General features: G+C 35.5%; 3 protein-coding genes, 2 long non-coding RNA genes and 1 pseudogene across 6 annotated transcripts in view; 4 read left to right on the plus strand and 2 right to left on the minus strand.

Moving 5' to 3' along the window:
* Positions 1-20,655, minus strand: part of LOC117165664 (omega-amidase NIT2-like) — a 76,079-nt gene extending 55,424 nt beyond the window's left edge. The window contains exon 1 of the mRNA XM_076626921.1: positions 20,560-20,655. The gene's annotated coding sequence lies outside the window, so the exon portion shown is untranslated. The remainder of the gene's footprint in view (positions 1-20,559) is intronic.
* LOC143304444 (uncharacterized) lies at positions 156-9,347 on the plus strand. The gene is made up of 2 exons (XR_013061124.1): positions 156-498; positions 8,535-9,347. It is a non-coding gene; the product is annotated as an uncharacterized LOC143304444 (long non-coding RNA).
* On the minus strand, positions 8,177-15,350 carry LOC143304438 (uncharacterized). 2 transcript variants are annotated; one of them, XM_076626915.1, is made up of 2 exons: positions 14,635-15,350; positions 8,177-12,868 (listed from the first exon to the last, which is right to left on the minus strand). In XM_076626915.1, the coding sequence occupies exon 2, from the start codon at positions 10,785-10,787 to the stop codon at positions 9,426-9,428; it is 1,362 nt and encodes a 453-aa protein (XP_076483030.1). In that variant the 5' UTR covers positions 10,788-12,868; positions 14,635-15,350; the 3' UTR covers positions 8,177-9,425. The 2 variants fall into 2 exon arrangements, with proteins under 2 accessions (XP_076483030.1, XP_076483029.1); XM_076626914.1 differs by having other exon boundaries at positions 8,177-12,871; positions 14,635-15,349.
* LOC143304432 (venom serine protease Bi-VSP pseudogene) lies at positions 16,038-18,722 on the plus strand (annotated as a pseudogene).
* LOC143304440 (venom serine protease Bi-VSP-like) lies at positions 19,081-20,164 on the plus strand. The gene is made up of 3 exons (XM_076626924.1): positions 19,081-19,255; positions 19,327-19,481; positions 19,810-20,164. Exons 2-3 carry the CDS (start codon positions 19,350-19,352, stop codon positions 19,963-19,965), a joined length of 288 nt encoding a protein of 95 aa, XP_076483039.1. The 5' UTR covers positions 19,081-19,255; positions 19,327-19,349; the 3' UTR covers positions 19,966-20,164.
* Positions 20,656-21,172: 517 nt separating the features above from the next.
* LOC143304441 (uncharacterized) lies at positions 21,173-24,272 on the plus strand. Its single transcript, XR_013061119.1, has 6 exons — positions 21,173-21,306; positions 21,519-21,614; positions 21,691-21,969; positions 22,045-22,313; positions 22,374-22,470; positions 22,633-24,272. It is a non-coding gene; the product is annotated as an uncharacterized LOC143304441 (long non-coding RNA).
* Positions 24,273-26,076: the final 1,804 nt, after the last annotated feature.

Genomic DNA, 26,076 nt, shown 5'->3' on the forward strand with positions numbered 1-26,076 from the left:
ATATGATAAAACGAGACTCATAATAGACTCTGTATAAATCATTTCATGGAATATTATGTGTATGTACATGTGTTCTACGCTTTTATTATAAAAATGCTAAATGAACGTAACGATCAAATGCATCGACAAATGCATTGAACATATCGATTGTTATTTTGAAAAATTGATTATCTTTTATTTGTTTCGAACTACAAATTGATTGAGACATTCGTGTTTGCTAAATTGCGAATTTAACGCAATGAAGTCGTCTGAATCCCTTGCGAGCATGTAAATATAGCGTCGAATTAACAGGTCAATTACTTGAGGTTGGAACTGAAAGAAAGAGAAAGATGGAGGAGGTCTTGCCTTTGAATGCTGGACACTTCTAAAGCCCACAGTTCGCTGAAATTGCCAGAGAATTCAATTAAATGGCAAATTAAACCATTGAACTGAATCTGTTTCCAATCGTGAGCTTGGAGGTTCTACCCTTTGAATTTTTAAACCAGTCACCCTTCTTTTGTACGTATGGTAACGAATATAATTCATAAACTAATGAAGTGTGTAATTCAATTGAAAGCTCTTCTCACTGAATTCAGTTTAGACTAAGAAAAATGATATAATAACGAAATTATCAATTTACAACTTATAGAGCGTATACTTTATTCGAAAGTGAAGTTTATTACTGCAAATATTAGTTGGCTATTTATAGCCTGTTTGAAAAGGTGATTTAATTTCGATTGATTTTCGATAAGTTTTTGTTGGTTTACTCAGGTTAATTAATCTCCAATAAATTAGAAATACCAATCCGGTAGTATAATTGCTTTCTTGCTTATTACTTTTTTACTAATTAGCGATGCACGATTCCAGACCAGTAAATATTTTTCCATCGGGAGAAGTCAGGTCGAGAGATGCAAGATTTATACGCTCGTTCTGTCAGTTATCCTATTGTCAAGTTATAGAACATTATGAAAATTGCCAATTAAAGTCATAAGAAACAAAACATAAGGAAGTTCGTTAAAATATGTGATTTTCCAATCACGATATAGAATTTATTCGAGTAATATAGATTACGGTAGAGATGGTGACGGTAACAATGAGTGGACTGATTCTTCGTGCGAAAACAAATTGGAAGCGCAGAGCGATGTATTGTTTCAGCGAATATCGATTTTAAAGCACGGTTTTAAAGTACGTGTGCGTTTGACTAGGTGTGTTAATTAATATTGCTGTCTCATTTTCGATACGTAAATACAATATCTACATATCTTTAAACTTATGATAATTGAACTAACAATTTTTTTAAATTTAAATTAAACATGATAATTGAACTAACAATTTTTTTAAATTTAAATTAATATTTATCCTTTTAAATGCAACAATTTTTTTTAATAATAACTTCACGCGTAAGTCAGCTGCGCACATATTTGATCGTTCTTTAAAGCTTGAATCTCTGCGAAGAGAAAAAATCTTTCAACCAACAAGAACTGGTTCTACGTTTTCTATCCATTTCCTTCCAGATAAATCTCTCTATCTAAAACCCTTATTTCCGTATTTCCTTGAAAAGGTTAAAGTCGTTTTGTATAAAATCCAACGTAGAGAAGAAGGAAGATCCGCAAAAGATTCTTTCAGCTTTCCCTATGTTTGAGCTCGAATCAAAGCAATCCTATTCCCAATAGGGTGTCTATGCGTTTAACTTCTCATAGAATCTCTCTGATTCCGTGTGATACCTTCGGTGTTTTTGAAGTATGTAATTGATGTCGTAACGTCGACGCTTTGCAGTGCGAATTCAATTTTGAGTTGCAATTTCCCTGTTTGCGTGGCAAAAGCATAAAATCGATAGCGCACGTTTCGATAAACACGTTTTCTTTGCTGATGGCGCACTGTAAATATAAATATTTGAATAAATATCGCGAATTTCATGTTGCTAAAAGATTTATACTATTTATTCGTAAATAACTGTTGGATATGTTTAAGTTGAAACCACTGCATTAGGTCTTTTTTCTTGTTTAAAATTATTTGTATTGGTAAATTGAATGAAAGTTCTAACATGTAATTTGTTCTTCTTTTATAAATAGTTTACAGAGGATAAAGCGTGGGTAACTCACGACTGTCGCGATCATGACACTATACATACCTATGTATAGCACGTATACTAAGCTAACTAAAATAGCAAGTCAGAGAAATGGAAACTTAGGAAAATCTAAAGGAAGATAAAACGTTCGAGCCTTGCCAGGAATATAAGATGCTAAGTAATCTTCCTAAGTAATCTCCTCCAGCTTTTTCTAGTTTGATCAATAATTATTAGTACATGTTAGGAAAATAAATAGAATTTTTGTTCTCAAGCGAGGTATAATTTAAATTTTGTATGTACACAAAAATGTTAAATATCTGTAATAAACATGGTATAATCAATTTTTTTACATAAAATTATATTGTATAGGCTATTGTTATTTAAACATTTTAAATTGGATGAAGGAAAAAAATGACGCAAATAAAACGTAGGACATTTTAATTAAAGAGACTAATGTAATATCGTGATGTAATATGTTTACAAAAAGTGGACAATAGAGATGTTAATCAGACAGAAAAGACGATTGTGGCTTAACTTGAACTATTCATACCAAACGTACAGAAAACAGCGCAATCCACACTCTCTCGGCAACGCCACTCGCAACCTCCGTCTCCGCTCAACTCGCACTCCGCTTCTCGACTCGCACCCTGTTTCTCGACTCGCACTCTGCTCCTCGACTGGCCCTCTCTGGCCGTTGTCCCATTCTATTGCCTTTTTCCTAGGCCCACCGCACACGTGTTCTGCAGACGCTCGTAGCCAGGGTCACGTAGGTCTTTTCCACGAAACTATGCACTTGAAAAGACCGATGACACATTGATGGGCCCGATGGCGCCTCGGCTCTCGCGACACTGTTCATAGTTCGCCCGATATTTCCCAGGCCTTTCGTCCACGATACTACATTCGGCCATCCTGCAATAACATCTGCCCTCAGATGTTGCCTTTTATCTCGCTGTTATCAGATGCGTCACTTTCGGCGTTTAGGACCCAAGGTTTCATAAAATCGAAGTGTGCGCGGGTCCTCCCTTAGGTACTGCTTCGCACGCTTTCTTCTTTTCTTGTAATTTCGCAGGTTCCCCTCTAGCTTACCTATGTTTCGCTCGGTTAGGCTACAGTCAAGGCAGTTGGATACCACGTGTTCGACCTTTTCGCGTAACCCCTTGAACCAGAAGTCCTTCTTGACCATAGCTTCTGTTTTGGTAACCTCGAAATGCCCACGCTCGTGCGCTTGCCTGACTACCCGAGCCCGCATCGCCTTCGATACTACTATTAGCACATCGTCCTCACACTCCTTATACAAAATATTGTTTCTTACTACCTGCCCATCGGCCTGACTGCACGTTGCGGCGTCCAAAATCCTACGGACTTCGATGTCCTTGTTCTGTGCCCTTCTCAACCGTGCAATCAGCCCGTCTTCACTCTCCGTTACATACATAGTGCTCGGCAGGGGGTTCCTACTCGGAGCATCTACATGCTGCTTACTTTTCCCCGGCCGATGACACACCTGATACTTAAACTCGCCTAGTAACAAGGCCCATCTAGCCACACGCACACACAAATCTTTCTTTCTAACTACACCTATCGTACTCGCATACTCCGAGTCTGACGATTTGATGACACCCTCGTTTGTCCACGCTTCCATCAAATCATCTTCTTCCTTTCTTTCCGACGGCGCCAGTCTTCGCGGTCTTCGCGCTACCGGCTTGTCGCTTCCCAAAACTACTTTTGCGGTTATTCCGACGTCTCGCTTCTTCTCCGGCCTATACCCCCTAACGATATCTCGAATCGCTTCACGATAATGCGGTTCCTGTACGTGTGTCAGGTCTGTTTCGTCGGTCTGTTCTACCGCGTTTACCCTCAGTACATCCGGCGCGTCCTCGTGACCGTCGGTCTGATCGTCGAGTCGTAAAAATGTCACCTCGCCCCGTTTGACTCGCAACTCTACCTGGTCTAAAAAGTCGGTACCTAAGAGTAGACTGTGTCTTGTCATAACCTTATTTGAGACAACATGCAGGGTGACAGTAAAGTCGTACCCGTCGACCGTCATTACCCTTGTGAACTCGCCCCAGGTACTATTGCCAGCGGAACCAAAACCATCAAACTTAAGTTTGCAGTTTCCCAGAGGTGGTGATCCTAACCTCACATACTCATCCGCTCGTAGGAACGTAAGGTTACTACCTGTATCCACTAATGCCACAAACCTACAATCATCTATCGCCACTTCCTTCACATACTTCCCCTTTTCGGATCTTGACACTACGCAAGTCTCTTTCGGTTGTGCCGTACACCTCGCTGCAATATGTCCAAATCCGCTGCACTTGAAACACCTAACACCTTCTCCCCTCTCCGGACACTTAACACTTAGATGATCCTCACTACCGCAAATGAAGCATCTTCTTTTCTTCATTGCATCCACAGATTGACTGGGCTTCCCGTTCTTCTGGGTTTTAGCCGACTTCACAATCGACTTTGCTCTGCGACTCTTCTGCTCTTCGTACATTACTAACCTCTTCCTCAACTCTTTGATTGACGTAGCGCCGTACAATACAGCCTTATTGTTCTCGTCGTCTATTATTCCATCCACTATGTATTCCACCTTTGCTTCCTCCTCCATGTCCACATGGCTGGCTATTTCGAGCATGCGGTACATGTAAGCCAAACATGCTTCATCACTCTCCTTTTTTGTTTCTTCAAGTTTCTGATGTACTTGCCTACTGTTGACTTTCCTCGAAAATTCTTTCACTAGCCCCCTCTTCAACTCATGCCAAGTCCTGGCATGACACTCGAAGCTCGCAAATATTTTCGCTGATCCCTTCAGCAGCTTCCTTGCGTAGACTGCCTTCTGCCCATCCGACCACATGCACGTATCAGCGACTTCCTCGAACGACTCGAACCATCGTTCGACATTTTCACCTCTGTTGCCACTAAACGACTCTAATGCATCTTCGACGTCTCTAAAACTCAGTGTCGAACCAACACATGCCCTTCGACAACATTCGTCACGGTCCTGATGCACCCTTCGCGTATCTCTCTTGTATTCTCTTGCGTTTTTCTTGTCATCTTCATCCTCACTTTCGTCGTCGCTTTCTTCTTCCGACGATATGTCATTACCATCCATGGCCGCTCGTAGCCGTGCGCGTAATTCTACTTTTCTTCCCGTCGTTTTTAAACCCAAACTAGCGAGGCGCTCCTTCAACTCCTTCGTATTCATTTTCTCAACATCCTCATGTTCGTTGCAATCACGCTCAGCTCTCTGTACATTTTCTAAATCTCGTTGACCGGTTAGCTCTTCACCGCCCGTCGATCCCTTACGATACGATTGTCCAGCCCTACACGCCCGATTCAGCCTTGCAATCAGCACTGACCTCGCACCCGATATAGGGAGGTTCATTCGCGCGAGCTTATTCCTCAGCTCCTCCAGCGTCGAACCCTCTTCACCCGACAATCGTTCGTCCCCGACGTTGGCCATTTTTCACACAACGCAAACTTAAACAGTCAACGATATCGTCTTTTACCGCACCGCGTATCGGTAAATTCACAACTAGCTCGAATAGCTCTGTTAAACCGTTTCGTTTTCTGTCTTGTCCAATCCCGGACGAGCCCCCAAAAATATGTAATATCGTGATGTAATATGTTCACAAAGAGTGGACAATAGAGATGTTAATCAGACAGAAAAGACGATTGTGGCTTAACTTGGACTATTCATACCAAACGTACAGAACACAGCGCAATCCACACTCTCTCGGCAACGCCACTCGCAACCTCCGTCTCCGCTCGACTCGCACTCGGCTTCTCGACTCGCACTCTCGTTCTCGACTCGCGCTCTGCTTTTCGACTGCCTGTTGTCGCATTCCATTGCCCTTTTCCTAGGCCCACCGCACACGTGTTCTGCAGACGCTCGTGGCCAGGGTCACGTAGGTCTTTTCCACGAAACTATGCACTTGAAAAGACCGATGACACATTGATGGGCCCGACGGCGCCCCGGCTCTCGCGACACTGTTCATAGTTCGTCCGATATTTCCCAGGCCTTTCGTCCACGATACTACATGTATATGTGACGAAATATACTAAAGCAATATTGACCCTTTGTCGCTGAAAGTATCAAACTACAAAACTTCCTTTCAAATTTTCAGAATAAGGAAATCAGGATCATGATAAATAATTGGAACATAATTAAAAATAATATATCTTCTCTATAAGATAATGAATACATTGGTTCATTTAATTTTTATGGATATTCAAACGCTTCTGTGAAATAAAACGTCAAGATTATAGAGTATAAAATTCATAGCTATGAAATAACTAAAACTCTGATGTATTATTAAAAATATACGTTAGGTTCTATGTAGTGATACATACAAAGATTACATGTACAAACCCATAATTAACACAATGCTACCGCAACCATTCTGCAATCTACCTTGCCCAAAACACTCTTCCAGTCACCTCCAAACTCTTCAATTCTCTCCACCTAACCACCCACAAACCATTCCCAAACATGCAATTCTCGACAAAAGAAGAACTTATCGTCAGTTGTCCTTAACATCTCGTTCATTCATTTGGTCCCTATCCCCCTATTTCCTCCCACTGCGATTATCGCACTACATTTTTCCACGTCTCTATTCTATTCTCTGGATGACCTGAATTCTCGAGCAGTCGAGTGACGATTGATCTGTACAATTGATCGATTTCTTTTTACTACAGCCATGCAGGAAATTCCGTCTTGGAAAGCGATGTTGTGAGTTCGAATGCCTGGACCATCTAAAAAACATTACCGGAGCTGGTAAAATTTATGTCCTTGAGGATAAGAAATCCTCCAGCTCCTCGACTCAGCAACAAGAGCTACTCTGGGTGATGAGCTTAATGGTGCTGTTGCGGCTATTTTAATTTTTCAACAAGGATCCAGATGGCGCCGTTGACGAAATTCTTTCATTATAAACGTCAACGATCAACATCAGCCATCAGGCAATTTCATATTTGTGACTTATTTCTTCTGTGTTATTTCTTTTAATTTTATTGTTAGTTCTTCAATTTGTATTCCAAAAGATTGAACTCTTTTTACGTGCGTGTGTGTTTTTCTTTTTTTTGTAACTCGTCGAGTTGCAATTCTAATTTTTGCACTTCCTCCTTCATGTCCTCTATGTGCTTCTCGAACTCTTGTGTCGTCCTGTCTTTGTCGGAACATTCTACTTGAAGATCAGCGAGTTGATGCTCGGGATCGTAATTCAATTTTTGGTCGTTAGCAGTAATAAGCTCACGTAACTTCACTTTTGAACTTGATCTTGTTTGGTCTTGATTGTGTTTTCGTGGTGCTTGCGGTGTTCTAAAAGTAATCGTCACGTTGCTTGCATTTTTAGTGCACATTGATACACTGCACTCTGCAGTTCTCCTATTTTCAAACTTGCTTCATTTAAGGTAACTTTATGAATTTCCGATTGATGCTTTAACATTTGATGTAAGTCTTCTATTGCTGTTTCACGTTCTTTCAACTGTTCATTAAATTCGTTGTTTAGCATATCCACTCGAGAAATTCCGAGTTCTTGAGCATCGTTCCTTCTTTTAGAAATTTGGCTTATTTTCTCTCGCCTGCTGCTACATGTTGCTGTCATTTTATCAACTTCTTTCTTCTTTTTTTTTTTTGAACTTAAAATCTTGATTTAAGGTTTGTGTTTCACTATATGATTTATTATTATTAACTAGTTCAACATTATTTTCAGTAGATTTTTTTTCGCGTGATTTTTATACTTATTTAAATAGTTTAACATGAGCAAATGCATCGTACGTCAGATATACCATTTTTAATAAATTGTCGCCTTTACAACTCGAGTTACCTCTGAACGAGTCGCATGATTGATCAATAAGCCATGAGTAATTATGCAAATTCAGTTTTTTTCATCTATCTATCTGAATATTATAACAAAGACTTTACATTGAATATTTTATTAAAATTGTAAGTTTTTCATAAACGCTTCAAAATCCACAGTCTATTGATCAACTCCTCTATCCTTTCTCTTTCTCCCCACTAAAATAGATAAATTCCTAATGTAGTTTGTGGATAATATTTTTTTTTTTTTCTAAAGCAAATCACATTTATCATCTGATATATTTTTTGAAATAATTTCTGTCTGTACATTTTCTTCTTTTCCCTTACTCCTCTTTCTCTTTCTAATGAATTCTTTTTATTCCGTAAAATAGTTTTTGTATATTCAATTTTGTTAAGTGCAATCCTTATTTCTGATAACTTACTTTTATTAGATAATTCTTGTGAATCTTCTACTACATCTTCCATATCATTTTGAGTGCGGCTTCTACCTTCAGTAAATTTAATATCTTGAACCGTATCATTAATTTCAATAGCTCTTTCGGTATCAAGTAAATCGCACTTATTATTTAATATACCTTTTGAATTGACTTCTGTCTCTGTAGTTTCTTCTTTTGTATCTTCTTCGAGTTTTCTTCGTTCTTCTAATCCACCCTTCTCATTTTCTAGGATCTTCCTTGTTGTTACGCCGCCTAAAACATCTGCACGCCAGCCCGCGCCAGCTCACGCCACCGGACAACAACCGGCCTGCGTAACGTCACTTCGACCCTCAATAAACCTAAGGACCCACCATAACTTTCACTTCCCTGTATTGTTTCGCCATGTGTCTTCAATCCGTTTGTCTTGAAGAATTTCTAAAGCATAAAAATATTCTCGAAACACAGTCGGTTTTTAGAGAGGTCCTTGGGTTTATTAGGCGTACTTAAAACACGGAGAAAGCGGGTATGCACCCATTAGGAAAATCCGAATAGCCCTCTAATAAAACAAGCTATGTTTTCCTCACGCACACAGTCATCTATCCACCACGATGGTAGGAGACTTCCTACTCATCCCTTCGAGCAGTAGTGCAGGTCATGACCAATCGACACCGCGGTTCGTTACCCTCACTTTTCCTAACGAAAGTGGGAACAACGAATCCGCGTTCTTTAGACACAGGGGCACACCCACACCGAACTTTTCTTCTGTATTAGAAAAAGAGCGACAGTCAGTCTAAAAACTAACGCCTAACGCGGCAGTCTACACATAGCGCGAGAGTCGCATACTTCACGAAAATCTTTTGTCGGTTCTCGGTGTTGTCGAACATACATCTTCTCTCCTAAATATATTATAGTGCTAAGTCCATTAATACATTAATTTCCATTATAAGAGCCCTGCTCTAGCGTACATATCTATCACATCTTCGTGCGACAAGTTGTTAACTATTTATTTCTCTACGTCAGTGTAATCTAAGTGTTGGAAATATATAATTTATAATTCAGTGAATCACAGTGTTATACAAACTCAATCACCCCTATTATCTCAACGGAAATCAGGGGATCGATCAATTCGTGGTGTCGATTGTTATAATCGTAACGGGGATTTACGACCCCCGTTGACGTCTCTCCTCGCGGTTACGTCTCCCCGCAATTGGTCGGAATTTACACTTGTATTTTCATCTTCTTTAACTTCGACTTTATCCGATCTCCTAGGTCTGCCTCTATGTTTCGCTTCATCAGTTGCTATTATTACACCCGTTACTGCATTATCATTTTCTACAGATTTATACCTATCGCTATCACTAGCTGTGTTTGTTAAAAGAACTTCCCTTCGTTGACGAGTATCAGTTGTTTCGTTTTCATTATCTGAAATTGATTTTTGTTTAACACCTCTCTTTTCTTCTTTGGCAAATTTATTTTCTACATTTTCCGATGCCTTTTGTTTATTAATTATTTCAGACTTGTCTTCGATTAATTTCGTCTTTAAAGCGCTTCGCAAAATTTTATTTGTGTTTGATTGTCTGGTTTGATTATAAACAATTTCTTCAAATTTTGGCGAAGTAGCAGGCTTTGCAGCAACATTATAACGACTGCTCCGTTTACTACTATCTAACATAGATGGAGATGGATTCTTGTCATCTTTATTCTCTAAAGACTTCTCTTGTGTATTAGCATCTAAATTTCTCGACATAAGATCTGCTGAAGTTTTTGATTCTGTAGTGTCACACGCATTTTTCGCTGTCATCATTTGGTCTTCTTCTATAAGCAAATGTTCATTATTGTAAGCATTATCTCTTGCTTTTTGTATGGATTCTAATGATATATTTTGTTCAACGTTGTCTATTGATTTTGTATCATTTTCAGCAGTTGATTTACTAACTGCTTCTAATTCCTTCGTTTCAATTTGGTTTTCTTTATTTGTATCGCCGTCCAAAATATTTCTCATTGAAATATTATCCTTCTTGTTATGATCTTTTTCTGCTTCTCCTAAACTTTTACTTTTTTTGTCAAACCATTCTTGTAAATTTTGAGTATCTTGTGACGAAGATGGTGACAAATCATTATACAATACTACAATATCTTCTTTCCTTCGTTTCACAGACTCTTTCTGGTATTCTGTTGAGCTATTGACATCAAACATTAAGTCTGTTTTAATGAAAATATAATCCTGTGAAGCGGTGTCAATTGATACTTTCTTTTCATAAGAATTTTCTACATTAGACTGCAATTCTTTTGAAAATTCTTTCAAAACCATTTCTTCATTTCCTACAGTAACGTCTGTTTTCTCCAAGCTTTTGTTCAAATTATTAGAAACTAAACTACCCTGATAACTCCGACTAGTCGCTGCTTTAATAGTCTCCTTTAACAGTTTTCTTAACTTGATTTCGTTCTGCTTCTGCATAGCGTCTAGTATGGCCCGAATACTTGGATCCACACCAGTAGCCATAGCCAAGCCGGTGAAAATTACCCTTTGTTCCGTGGTATATGTAGGGTAAAACGAATGGTAGACCGCAGCATAGTGGTTTCCAACGATCCACACTTGTTCTAATTCCTCACTCAACGTCTTTCGTGTCCATTGACGTAGAAAAAGGTAAGTTATTGTAATATCGGAATATATTAAAGGTGTAATTTTATCCGATTAATTATAATTTATTAATAATGGATTGAAAATACAGATATTAGTTAGACAGAGAAACGATGTTTGATTAACAGGAAAACTAAATGCAACGCTCGTATTTACATCAAATAACTTGACAACTATTTGGTAACTCTCTCTCTCTCACTAGCAACTCTAACACTCGACAACACTCGCAACTCAATTCTAACGACTCTATGCTTCGACGTCTCGATCAACTCTGAACCTCGCCAATGCATTCCTGCTCGGTCCTGCACACACACACACACACACACACACACACACACTTTTCGGCTCACATACTCTGGCCTCTCGATTGCCACTCCTTGAAATATGAAACCGTACTTCTGTTTTGACGCTGCTTATCTTTTCTCGCGTCACTGTTACTAGGCGCTCTTGGATGTAAACAAACCACAAAAAGACGGCGTACACGGTGTTTTCTAATTTCAGCCGATCTCCAATCAAAGCTATTCTACGATATTACATTATCGTATAATAATAAGCTTTTAATCGTTTAATAATAACTCGTCAAGTAGAAATTCCACACGAAGCATTGTGAAGAATAATACTTGAAGAAGATCTATGTTCTTACGAGATTGGCTGTGTACAAGAACTTTGTTGGATAGATTGTATCGTTTGACGAAAATTTTATTGTTGAAAGTTAAGAAAGTTGGAAAGAAAACCCACGCTGTCTCGAAGATGTCTTGTTTTTCAGATACTGTAAATTGACAAATAACTAGATATTAGTATTGACATTATTTGATGTCATATCTGACCTTAAAGTATAAATAAAATCAATCTAGGAATTAATGAAATTTCAAACATTTTTTCTAAGAAAACAGAAGTTTTGTTCCTCCTAATGAGTATCACATGATGCAATAGAAAAATAATTTGACATTGAAAATCGTGTCAAGATCAATTTCGAAGCTATAAAATCGTCTTAAAAAAACGCCGTGATAAAAAATTTTTTGACACCTTGTACAAAGGTATATATCAACGTAAGTGTACCTGTATGTCTATATTCGAGATTATTTATCTATTCAAGATAGCAAAGTAAAAATACTATATAGAGGATTTAATTAATGTGTGGATCAACGTATGTATCACTATATGTAACAATAATATTGACTGTATATGTACGTGTGTAATAAAAGATTTCCGGTTTACAATGTTTACGATACTGATATAAAAATACCATATAGAGGATTTAACTAACGTGTATATCTACGTATATATCATTATATGTAACAGTAACATTATGTGCATATGCGTATAATATTGGTTAAATGTTAAATGTTAATATTGGTTAAATGCGTTAAAGTGAAATGTTATTTACCTATTCAAGATAGCAAAGTAAACATACCATACAGAGGATTTACTACTGTTAACACTCGGTATTCTCGTATTCAAAGTATTTAACCAAATAATTTGGGAATCCAGCGGACGAGCTTGTATTTAATATGATTATATTTAATATAACAACTTTACTCAATATACGCGTAGGATTTTAAATGTCATGAGGGTTGCAGCGGACTCAATTTTAATGTACCTCGATATCTTAGCTTCTTATAATATCCTAATAAAATGTTATTTATCGATTACAATTGTCCTGTCGTATTTTATAGTGTTTGCTTTATAAATGTGAACTTTATTCAAAAAGAGTTCATCGATGATTATCCATTACAGGTTGTTAATAAACCTGAATTATGCACAAAGGAATTGCCGTTAATAACTTAAGATTCTCTGCCCGTCGTACAGGGTACATATACTAATTATTCTCGACGATCGTAACGTTTAAGTCCAATTCGAGCTTATAGTCCCATGCGAGTTAAACAACGACAATAGTTTGAATTTCTATTTGTTCGTTTGTCGTCTGTTTATACCCGGAGCACCTGCTGTAAACCAATACAAAATTTATTAGATCTATAAATAACACATATAAAACTTATTAATTTATAATTAATATAAAATAGGAGAGCACGAAACTTCCTATTTTATGGATATGTTAAATCTTTGTAAAAAATACCATATCATTAGTATCATTTTAATCGTTCTAAAGGATTTAGCCGCATAAAGCTGTGACCCTTGGAAGAATCGATGTTCACGCGTGACAAATTGAAATTGTGCGAAGGTTCCGGTACGAACATCACAAGCCGAACATCGATACCAGGGGCACAGGCACATGTTCTGGGTTCATTATATATTTATAAAGGGCTGACGATTCAGTGGATGGTCCGGGTAAATTTAAATTGTAAATGAACGCATTGCTGGTTTCAAGTAAAAGCCTGGATAAGAGCGGATATGGTATGAGAGTCTGTCGTGGAAAGGGGAACAGGCCGCTTTTATTTGTAAAGTTTGAATCTCCTCGATATTGAAGATGTTGAAGCTGCAAGTATGTATTTCATTTTAATCCATTCGAGACCGAGATTTAATTGTAAGACGATACCTAGGTGTCGGTACGATCTGAATGTTTAGTTAGAATGATTCTGTGTTTTACTCTCTCCAGGGTATCCTTTTCATACTTTGATTTTAAATCGATGACAATCTTAAATAGTATGCCTCATATTTTTAAAATATAAAATTATATACTATGTTATTCTATAATGTATTATGTACAGTTATATATATATATATATATATATATATATATATATATAATAATTCTATATTGAAAAAAATATGAAATTAACATGATATATACATTACTACATAAGTTATATATAAAATATGTATATTATACCCTTACCTACTGACTGATATGAATTTCTTTCGGTCTCGAATGCGTTAAAAGAGAGCGCAAAGAAGTCGAAATTACTTATTGTAATTAGTAAAACGACCTGAGAGGCAGACAGATACAAGAAAGAAGGAATATTATATTAGCGGCATTATCATGTTTTTGCTCTCTTTAAGTCTTTCATCGAGACAGACAATCTACAGGTATTAATCGACCAATTTCTCCAAGCCGATAACTTCGAATTGATGTTTATATATAAGAAGTGTTATGTGTTAATCTGTCTAAATGTTTAAAAGGTGTTATAAATTAAATGTTGTTAAACGATACGTAATTGCCTTTTGATCGTAAATTTTACTATCAAGGGGTCTTTTATGTATGCGTAATCATTGTGAATTATAACAATTTATGTGATCGATATTAAAGGTGTTTAAAAGCATGTATTTTTTTCTATATTATTATTCTCCTATATTATTATCCTATATTATTATAGCATTCCTATATTATTATAATATCCAATTACATGTTGATACACAAGATATACAGATTATTATTTATAACGTTTTGGTTTTCTTAATTGAGTCATTCATGTAGTACAAATGATAAGAAATTAGTAATAATTCAAAGAAAAAGGATATCGTAGTAGAAATATTATAAAAAAACATTTTCTGTTTTAGTGTAGAGTTACTCCTTCTTACAGACAGTGTCGTACAAATCTGTACGTCTCTGAGAAAATGTAGGTATCTGAGCCCTTACTTCCTCAACAACTTTTAGATCTGATAGAAAAAAGAAACATACGAAGTAATAAGTAATGCTTACTAATAAATTCAACAAATACAGAGGAAGATGGCTAAATCGATAAATTAACGAGATTAAAAATTAATTACATCATGGATCTCTCGCTTTTAATTTTAAGCTGTAAATTACCGATATCGGTGACTGCCATATTCTCTTGAGTTTCCAAATCGTAAAGAATCTTTCCCCAGGGATTGGTCAACTGTGTATGACCCCATGCGACGTAACTTGCTTAAGGAACACGAGCCGGTGATATGCAGGCAACGTATAATTGATTATCATTCGCTCTGAAACGCTGAAGTAATGACCAGTGCAGTGGTCCAGTGGTCATATTGAATGCCGCTGGATATATCAGCATTTGGCAACCTAACTCAGAGAAGCAGGAAATATGAAGCCACCGAATACCAATTAACTTCGTAGTTGCACGGTTCACATTCCATCATTTCTGAATATGCGAGGACAGTCCTCTTATTGTGCTTTTAATTCTTTTATTTGTTTCATTTTCAGCAAATATACTGGTTTTTTAAATTAAGCTTCTTTTTATACAGAGTTACAGATTATATTAATTTTATATAGAATATATTTAAGAAAGATATTTAATTTTTTGCTAGTTAAGTATTGATCGATTCAGTTACTGTACCTTTGTTCCGATAAATGCGTGCCATTTCCTCGAATCTAATATCATAGCAAATGCCAATACCTATTTTGCAGCCCTCCACATCGAACGTCGTTAGGGAGTTACCAGGACTGAGTGAATCACTCTCTCGAAAAGTAATCTTATTAGGAATGTCGATGTCGAATAGATGTACCTAATAACATAAAAATGTAGTCGCTAATTCTATTGCTGCAACTTTTGTAATTTAATATCAAAGTTACCAACTCCTAAACTTCAATTACTTTTTATTTAATAACTGACAGCGTTTTTATCACTTTCTTTTATTAAAAAATCTTATCATTTAATAATGTTTAAAAAGGAGAAAAAATAAGTATAATAATATTTTAAGTATGTGAAAAATTTATACAACAACAAACACATTACAACAAAAATGGGCGTTTCCCGTATCATAACGTATTTTATAAACCGTAAATTATAGAATTGGTTATAGTATACGTATGTACATATGTATATTCCTAAATTATTCCTAGATAGAGTCACTTTCTTCACCCCAATATTTTCAAATTCAAAGCCATAAAGGAATATATTACTTACCTTTCGGTGTTTTGCTATCAACGTTCCATCGGGACCCCAAATAGTACAGGTATTGTACAATTTATCGCCCTCTATTTCAGGCATCGTACCACCAACTACATAGATGTTGTTTTCTTTAGCTGCGTTCGATGAAGCAACGCTCGTTTCATCATCAGGAATACTCTCGGCGTATTTTGGAAAGTACTCTGCATTGCAATATTTCAATTAATGAAAAATAACTGTCTTTTGTTCCAACCATAAATTAAATTGAAATGTTTGTCAGTTTTTTATTTTTTAAATTATTAAAATAACTAAGTTTTATATTTCGACTTAATTAAATATGCAATTACTTAGCTAATAGTATATATAATAAATTGTTTCTACAGGTTCAAAATGAAAAATGAATATTTAGAAATATTTAATCACGACAATGCTATTTGTGTTAGCATCAGTGGCTTGTTACTCAACGACTTTGCTAGTACTTTTTGAAACATAAAGTTAGTTTTCAATTAACACTTATACTAGAGGCGGAATTATAAATGCAAAATAATTGATAATACTAATTTATAACTACCTAATTATTAGTATCTTAAAAAATATATTTATACAAAAATCACGATAATCATGAAAATGGGGAAATCCTATATTCTCGAATCAACTCACAATTTATTTTGTATATTAATTAGATTCCGCGCTCATCAGTACGTACTCACTGGCGACATCGAGAAAATGTATCGGCAATTCCTCGTACGACCAGAGGATCGGAAATATCAAAGGATATTATGGCGCAGCGCGAGTGGAGAAACAGAAACATATGAGCTTAACACCGTAATACTCTTATCATAGAAATAGAAGCAGTCCTCAATTCCCGCCCGCTAACTCCTATCTCCACCGATCCAAATGATCTCCTAGCCCTCACTCCCGGACATTTCCTCATTGGCGATTCATTAATGTGCTTACGTGATCGAGATTTCAGAGACATTCCATCGAACCGACTCTCCAAATGGCAGCATATCCAACAGCTTAAACAACATTTTTGGAACCGCTGGCATAAGGAGTATTTGAACGAGCTAACCAACCGCAATAAATGGAGCAAGGGTGGACACAGCATCCAAAAGGGCACAATCGTCATCCTCAGAGAGGACAACGTTCCCTCCATGCATTGGCCTCTGGGCCGAGTTATCAAGGTTCATCCAGGCGCCGATGGTGTCATCCGGACAGCTACAGTTCAGACGGCAAAGAGCATTTTGGATCGGGGCGTCAAAAGGCTTGTCCCACTGCCAATTCAACCCGATCTCGAGAAACCCGAACAACTAGCCACCGAGACGAAATAAGATGGGAACTTCAACCACACCTCCCTAGTTTGATCGGTACCCTCTCAACGGGGGGAGAATGTTACGCCATGCGGCTTACCATAGGTCATATTCTTAACTATCGATCGCGCCACTATAATGTCGCAGGCGGATCGTCGCGTCTGCCCGGCAAACAAACATTGTAGTGGCAAGCGCGTGGTTCATTAAGCAGGGCGACTTCCAGAAACGTCGACTCGTGGCCCGTATTTTACCTCGCAGTAAAAGAATGTGGCGTGATCCGAACGTAGTGGGGGTCGCCTTCCAGAAAAAACGAAAAAAATCGAAAGGCGTTCAGAACTTTTCGAGAAGTCGAACCGTCAACACATGTGGTATGTCGCGCATTACTTATCAACCAAAACGCAGTTACATTTTTTTTGTTCCTTTTATATCTTTCTAGTTAATAAGTTGTTGAAATAAACATTAATTTATTTGTGTTAATTCCGTGGAATTTCATTGAACTACCCTTATTATCATAATCGAAATAAGGGGATCGATCAGTTCGTGGCGTCGATTATTTAATCGTAACGGGAACTTACAACTCTCGTTGACGTGCTATCTCGCGATCGCGTCTCTCCGCGAACGGTCGAAACAAAATGATTCACTAAAAACTGTCCTGAATTCCTAAGAATTTATTTACCGCAAAACTGACAAAGTGTTTATTTAAAAAATGAGGTTGAAGGTAGTCCTTTTCTTTCATTTCATTCATTTTCATTTTCTTTCTTAAGTATGGCTAACACAATATCTAATCAATTAAAATTTTATATTTTCACGTGAAAAGTTTCTTTAGATAATTATTATCAACATGATGACTAACTCTTACGGATTAATACGTGTCTGTAGGGCAATCCGGTGGACTTGATCGGCTTTTTACTTCGAAAGTTGAGTAATCGGTGTCGCTTTCTTACGCATCTTTGAACTGCATAAATGTTTTAAAATTGTTTGATCCAGAATGTACCACACCGGACAGTCAAGAAGGCAGGTGCCTTGACTACAGAAAATGTAAACCTCTGCAAGAAATATGGCAGATACAGTACCGTACAGCCACCGATTTTTATAGACGATCAGTGTGCAGATACCAGGGCAATGTTACGATCGTTTGCTGTCCGAACGATCCAAACAAAGAGAAGAGAGAAATTTTAATAAAAACTGTGTATAAGTATAAGGCTTTGCGACCACCATACCGTGGTTTTAGCAACGTCTCTCATACCAGGGTGGTCGATGGTAAACCAGCTGAACTTGGTACGTTTTATGTCTTTCTTTCCGATTAATAATAAGCCATTTACTGCAAAGAATGAACTTTAAAGGCATTAAACAGCACATCAATGTACATTTCAATCAGACTAAATAATAATGCTATGATTTTATCGGTAGTAACTTTACTTATTAACTTGAATTATTTCTTTCTTTTACTTCATGTTAGGAAGAGTATCTTTTTGCTTGAAATAAAAAATTGATATAGGAGTAATAATATGGATAGAGATCAAAAACTGTTAGGGCAGAAATTACACGTTTGAACTTTATAGTTCAGTATAGTTCAAATAGAAATTATATAGAATTATTTAATAATTTGTATTCCACTGGAATAAAAATTTAATTTCTGTCTTTATCAAATCTCTATTTCAGAGTATTTGTACGTATGTACTTATCGTCTGCTGTATGATCGAATATCGAATAGGTAATAATCGTTGTTACTCGTTATGTGAGAAAAAATTATGTATATTCACAACTATGACTATTGCATTTTAGGCGCTTGGCCATGGATCGCTGCATTAAGTTTTCGTAATCCCCGAAACCCAGACAAACCACTATGGAAGTGCGGAGGTTCCCTGATATCGGCTAGGCATGTTTTGACCGCAGCACATTGTGCACATATGGATGGAATAGAAAACATACACAATCATAATATTGCCATTCTTAGATTGGTGGAGGAGGTGCCATTTTCGAGTAACTCCTCAAATATATATATATATATATATATGCTATTGAGTATTACTGAAGTATCATATCCTGAAATTTCTTACTGTACACATATATTGTGTCATAAAGCGTGTGCAATTCTTTCTCATACTTTTGGTCATTCGTTTCCTGCATTTTCATTTATTTTTTTATTTTTCAGGGTACGTATATCCCATTTGTACGAAAGAGCCCCTACGAAAGAGCAACTTCGTCGGCTATAACCCCCTTGTTGCTGGATGGGGAGCGTTAAGATATAGTAAGTGATATCAATTTTATAATAAAATTAAACAGTTCCAGTCTTAAATATCTTTCTTATTTTCTTCGTAGGACGACCACGACGTAATGCATTAATGGAAGTACAAATGCCAGTGATTAAGAACGCCGAATGCAAAATAGCTTATTCCAAATTTCCTAATGCACCTGATATCACTGATGGTATAATATGCGCCGAACATGCTCAGGGTGGAGAGGATTCTTGTACGGTAATTAAGTTACAGAGTTACTACAAACTATATGGTATCTGAAGACACGTCAATTCGAATTAACATCAAATCGACGTCTTAAACATTAGAAATAATAGATGAACACAATTTAATAGTTTTGCCCACTTCTCACACCTCATTATGGTATTTAATCTAATTTCCTTCTAATCTTAGTTTTGCTCAAAATACATATAACATGTACATTATAAATTGGAGTATTTCTATACACAAATCAATAGAAGATTATTACTGTATATAAGTATAATTTCAATACAATTCGATCGATATATTTCAGTATCTTTGATTAAAAATTTAACGATCCTTTCAGGCTGACCGCGGCGGACCACTGCTGATACAACATGAATTAACCTCCTATTTAATAGGTATTGTGTCTTACGCTTATAAGTGCGGCACAGCTGGCTATCCCAGCGTTTACACTAGGGTCACATCGTACCTTGACTTCATTCTCCAAGCGATGCAATAATATGATATTACTGTTCCATAAATATCATTGTGTAAAAAACGTAAAGTTGGATTTTCTTATTGTGGAGATAAGAAACAGCTCAAATTTACATTGTTTTGTACGTTACAAATTATAGGCTTAAAATGTACGAAATGTAACTTTGAAACGACACTAATTTTTTACGCACGATAAACCTCCACGACTTAGGTATGTAAAGATGATAAACGTATATTAATTCTATTAATTTGGTAATAATAAACCAACTTTCTGAGAAGTTCTGTAAATTTCGTTTCTGTTGTATCAATAGAATAATGGAATATTCCACCTAGATCGTATACTTCTTGTATGTACATACAAAATTTTCCGGCTAATCTAAAACACTTCATAAGATAGAGAGCTTCTGGAGATTCAGACACAGAGAGTGCATAAAATACAAGATAAGTCTCGTGTCTTTCAAAATTATTTTTTATTCGCTAAAAACGTCCTGTGTACTCATGCAATCACATGCAACCTCGAAACTTCGCTTATTTTTTATCACTTTCCAATTCAATACACTGTTTCTGCATTTTTGACTATATGTAAGAGAAATTTCCATTCAGCCAAAGGTGTACTTACAGATTATAGATTCCTATACGACTCTCGGTAAAAATTTATCCGCACTCCAGATAGTTAAAACTTCTGTCGACCGTATTGATCCATCTGCACTCTTCGTATGACGTCAATATCTGTTCAGTGCTGCTGCGCAGGTTTCATTGTGTTACGTCAATTCGTTTGTGACCGTTGCGCGAGTAATGGCGCTTTGCAATGGCGATTTGCAGGAAAACAGTGCAGGATGCTGTGATTCGTTTCTTGTGGTCGGAAGTTATGTTTGATGCCTATATTTATCAAAGATTTAATGCACATTATGGAGAAAGTGTTTTGTCACGAAGTGTGTTTGAATGGGCACAAAAGTTCAAAGAAGATCGCACAAGTGTTATGAAAAAACAGCTGGACGCCCGTCCACATCCACGACGACAACATTGAACGTGCTCATGAACTTATGCTCTATGGAATAGACGAGTGACACTGGATAATGTGGCAAATCATTTGCAAATCAGCCACGGCTCTGCTTATGCAATAGTGCACGACAGATTTGGGTTTTAAAAAGTTTGTGCGAGATGGATGCCGAGAAAGCTGATGAAAAGGTGAAGACGACGATGCATTCGTGGTTCGCAGCTCAGCCCAAAACATTTTTTAACGAGAAAATACGAAGGTCCTTCAGCAAATGGACAAAGTGTATACAGAAATTGAGTGATTATGTCAAAAAATGATGTATGTCTTTTTTGACAATTGCTTAAAATAAATTCTACACCGACAGAGCGGGTAACTTTTTACTCACCCTCGTAAGACACTTAAATTTCCAATCTATTATGATGAACAAAAGAGCTTATACTATTAAATCTAATTGTATTTTGTTGCATGAGAGTACACGTGTATGTGATGTACATTACCTTTATATCCCCTTGAACGCTTCAATATTGCGCATATATACTATATTTTGTACAGCTTCTATAAAATTTTGTATGTTTGTTTAGGCTGTTAATCTAGAGGCTGGAGTACAAAGAAGTGGCACAATGATGTGGGCTGATGACATTTATAATTATCAAGGAATCACCCCTACATTCGCTCAGGTATATATCGTTGACTATAATGTATTTAACATATATGATTGTTAGAATATTAATAATTAATCTTTATTTCTATCAGAATTTTAATGAAACTGTCCCTTGGGAAGGAAGAACTGATACCTTGATATCACGGTTTGTACATCCTATATATACGACAAATTTTAGAACATTATATAACGAAGAACCAGATCGCCGTGGCCATGTGATGTGAATAAAAGGACTTGAATTTGATGATATTTTTGTAACGTTAGATAACATAACTAAGTATCTTCACAGTAAGATAGGATGACATGGTTTACATGATCTTAATGTTGTTCACTTGAGTGATGATATTATAAGGAAAAGTGTAATATCACAGGTAGGATGATTCATAATTTAGAACTACTATCTCATGTATGTATTACAAATTAAAGAAATATATTAAATTTTATAGGATATTTATGTTTAGTAACCAGTAATTCAGAGATTGGTATTCATGGTTACTATAACGAGGCTGTAGAAACGCACCCTTTCTTCTTTGCAAATGGTCCTGTATTTATGTCTAAGCCGAAACTGGAACCTCTGAATAATTTACATTTATTCTTGTTATTTTCTAAAATACTTATCTACAGTATACCATAAGGAATGATACCGTATCGCACCTAATCAAGTGCCTTAAGAAACATCAACAGGATATCACAGTAATCCCTTATCGACTGATATGTAAGTAAAAGTTATGTGTCATTGTTATACACAGTTATTTATCATTTTCTATTAATTCAGTTGTAGCCACTACAATATCTATGACACTGGTAGTAATTATGAGAACAATAACGATGTTCTATAAGAGGAAATTATGATTAGGAACAAAAACTTACAGGTAAGTCAATGTACATGTTATTTGCCATTTGAAAAGAAAGTTACTAACTTAGAATTTTTTGATAAATAATAATTGTGCAAAATATATTGGATTTCAAATTTGTCAAAAATTGAAATTTAAGAAGCATTGTAATAATATAACATTAATATTTTGATTTTTCAGGAGATATCATGCGGTGGATGGATAATATGTAAAAAATATTAAGCAGTATATGAATTTTCATATTGCGTAGAGATAACAAAATGAATTTTAAAAAATGTCGACATGGTAATAAGAAATAGCATCATGACAAAGAATATATAAAGACAGTTTCATTTTTTATAAATAAAAATTTGTTGTTCCAGATTTTGAAATATAGTGAAACGTTTAATTAGTATCTTAATATCTTTAAATAATTATTATTTTAGAATCAATTGTAATTGTATCATACGTACTTTTGAATTCGTGCAAGAACATATGTAATTTTGAAGTAGTTATTATTAGGAAATTGTTAGACGCGAACAGTATGCGAAAAGTTAGTATGCAGTGTAATAATTATCAATCAAAACATAAGAATTAAATTCTTGAGGAAAAAATTCCCGGAATTTCTTATTTACACGATTATAAAGAAATCCATAATAAGAAGGAGCTGCTTTCTAATACTTCTCTTCCTTGTAATGCCTATGTTAATGATAACGAGGTTCGACTTTTTGTTTTTAGAGGGATACTGGAAAATTTGAAAGTACAGTACCATTGGGAAGAAAATCACGATATTGAAAACGATATTTGCAAGTAAATTTCCAAAAAATCTGTTTTCAAATTTTCGCTTTCTATTTCACATTAAAAGAAAGGGCTGCCTTCTTTCTCTGCAAGACAAAACAAACATTCTGAATCTCGTATCAATGAATGATGTCAATAAGTTATTTTTCTTTTCAGATTGAACAATATTCCAGATTTATTCATAATTTCATACTACGCGAAGAATAGACTTTCATAGGTATATAAAGGAAATATTAAGTATAGGAAAACTCTTTTTCGTTGTAGGTGACATATGCTTCACGGTTGAACACATGTATTTTTGAACACATATAAATGAAAAAGTACTCTTATGGAGAAAAAGAATTGATACCTTCGATTGACATTAGATAATGTATATAAACTTATGAACAATCACTATCGGTTTGTATTTTAGGTGCACACGCAGATTTGTTGGAGTTCTTATAAAATGTACATCCTGTACGAACGTTTTATTCTTCCAAATTTTACGATACTATGTCTCATATAATAACTATATGGATTAAACGTAATATAAATGATCCGAAAATAGACTCGAACGACATTAATTGTCTTTCTATTTATACCAATATCGAAAATACAAGTAAAGCCGGAGCAATAGTATGCAAGAATGGACTATTTATTATTTTAAACCAAATCATAGCATATTCAGAATGCACAGTATTATCATGAAATGTAAATGAATCAGTTGTAAACGAACGATTTTACTGTAAAATCGTTGCCTCCTTTTTTTCATCTGAAATATAGCAGCAATGAGTACATTCTTTTAATATATAATAAAACGAGATATCTTTATAAAGTTACATATGTCATCACTGGTAACTGTTATCTCGTATGACACCAAATATACCGTTAGTATGGAATGATATTTTTATGAAGATATACTTTAATGATAGATTTTATGAATGAAACGTTATATAAGAAAAATTATCTCTTGTCATTCTATGAAGTGTAGTAGCTAACGAAGATTAATTTTACGAAGTATTGGAGCAAAAGAGAATTAAAAAATTAAAAAGATCTAAATAAGATTGTTCGTGTGGCTTAATTATCTCAATTCTGGTACACCACTTGTTACATTCTAACTAATTAGCGCTAAACAATAACTTGCAAATATTAAAGATATTAACACCTTAATATTAACACCTAAAGGTTTTCAGGAAATTTTATAATATTTGATTATTGTATATCTAGTCATTGATTGATAAAATTTCTTGTATAAGCATAGATCGAGGTTGACGTCATACGCAGATTGCATATCATTGACAGGTATCGTTTTAATTTATTTTATGGCTAGAATCATTTGAATATTATACGAATAATTATTTCCATTCGAACGATTAATAGATCACGTACCTATAAAAGATATATTATGAAAAAGACGTGACGAAACAAAAAAATATTGGAAATTCCGTTGTCTGTTGATTTTTATTTCCATGTAATTACATATGAAATGGGTAATTCATTAACATCTCCTCGAATCGAATATAATTCGTTACACTTCACAACGATTCAAATAATGGACGGGAAATATATAATAAGTTTCCTGTCCTTGCGTTAAAATAGTACTGTACAAATCAGATGATACAGGAAATACCCAAAAAACCCAATTACATCCACATTGCATGACAGCACACTTGCAATGGATTTTTGTGATTTCAATGTCACAGACAATGACACAACTAATCAGAACACGTTCGAGGCTATAGACATTGAAATTACCGCGTGTTTAATACGTTTAAAGCATAAATCTAAATTTCACGCGATTATTTCTTTGTACATTGTGAAACTCTTAAATTATCTTAATCGAATAAATAATCCTAATGTAATAAAACATCTTGAAATAGCCCTAGATATCTGAAACAGAAACTCGAAGGATAAGAAATCCTAAAAGGTACTAATCCTAAAATAACAAACTCCTAAATAATAAACAAGTGATAAAACCTGTTATAAATAATAAACCTTACCTGGAACAATCAAATCCTAACTAATCGAAAATAAAATAAGGCAAGCAATTCTTAATCTTTCAAGTAATTTTTCCGAAAACACAGAAAGATAGAGAAATTAAAAAGACGCAGCACAAATTGCAGCACAATGAAAGTTTCAGAGCGATGAATACGATCGTATTAAACTAAATAATTTTCAAAAGTGAAATTACACTGAAACGTATATCGATGATATTTGTCATTTCTACGATCTGTTTCGCTTGATCGTGCTTCTTTTCTGATGTAAATTCAATTTATGATACGAACTAAGTTTCCTTTATTATTATTAGTCCTGCGTCTTTTTAATTCGTCACTTCTTTTATTTCAGAACAATGACGGGCTCCAAGATGCTGTTCGGATGTTTGGCGTTAATTGCTTTTCTTCATCCATTAGTTCACGTTTGTACTTCGAGTAGTACAGCTCAAGGTTTGTACTTCGAGTTGTCTTTTTCCATGCACTTCAAATTCCAATACGATCTGGTCACGTGGCCTTCGTACAATTTCGAAATTTTACCTGTTTGGTAATCGTCAATGAAAAAAGAAGTTATGCGTGACCTCAACACATTGAAACAATTTTTATGATTTTTTATTTGCCGGTTGGTCAGCAAGTTAATGGAAAAATTTCACTTAACTATTCGCGTTAATTTCTTCGGTTTAACTTTTGGGAAATGCTTCGTTAGCTTCGGGAATATTCCAACGATTCGTTTTACGTACAAAATAAGCATGATAAATATTACATCACGGTAATGTAATATCGGAATATATTAAAGGTGTAATTTTGTCCGATTAATTATAATTTATTAATAATGGATTGAAAATACAGATATTAGTTAGACAGAGAAACGATGTTT

This window comes from Bombus vancouverensis, unplaced genomic scaffold (genome assembly GCF_051014615.1).
Source record: "Bombus vancouverensis nearcticus unplaced genomic scaffold, iyBomVanc1_principal scaffold0035, whole genome shotgun sequence".
In the NCBI taxonomy this organism is placed as follows: Eukaryota; Metazoa; Arthropoda; class Insecta; order Hymenoptera; family Apidae; genus Bombus; species Bombus vancouverensis.

Bases quoted from the DNA above. Each gene is read 5' to 3' on its own strand.
- LOC143304438 (XM_076626915.1), bottom strand. From the start codon at position 10,787: ATGGCTACTGGTGTGGATCCAAGTATTCGGGCCATACTAGACGCTATG.
- LOC143304440 (XM_076626924.1), top strand. From the start codon at position 19,350: ATGGAAGTACAAATGCCAGTGATTAAGAACGCCGAATGCAAAATAGCT. The intron at 19,482-19,809 runs GTAATTAAGTTA...CGATCCTTTCAG, and splicing joins GTGGAGAGGATTCTTGTACG to GCTGACCGCGGCGGACCACT.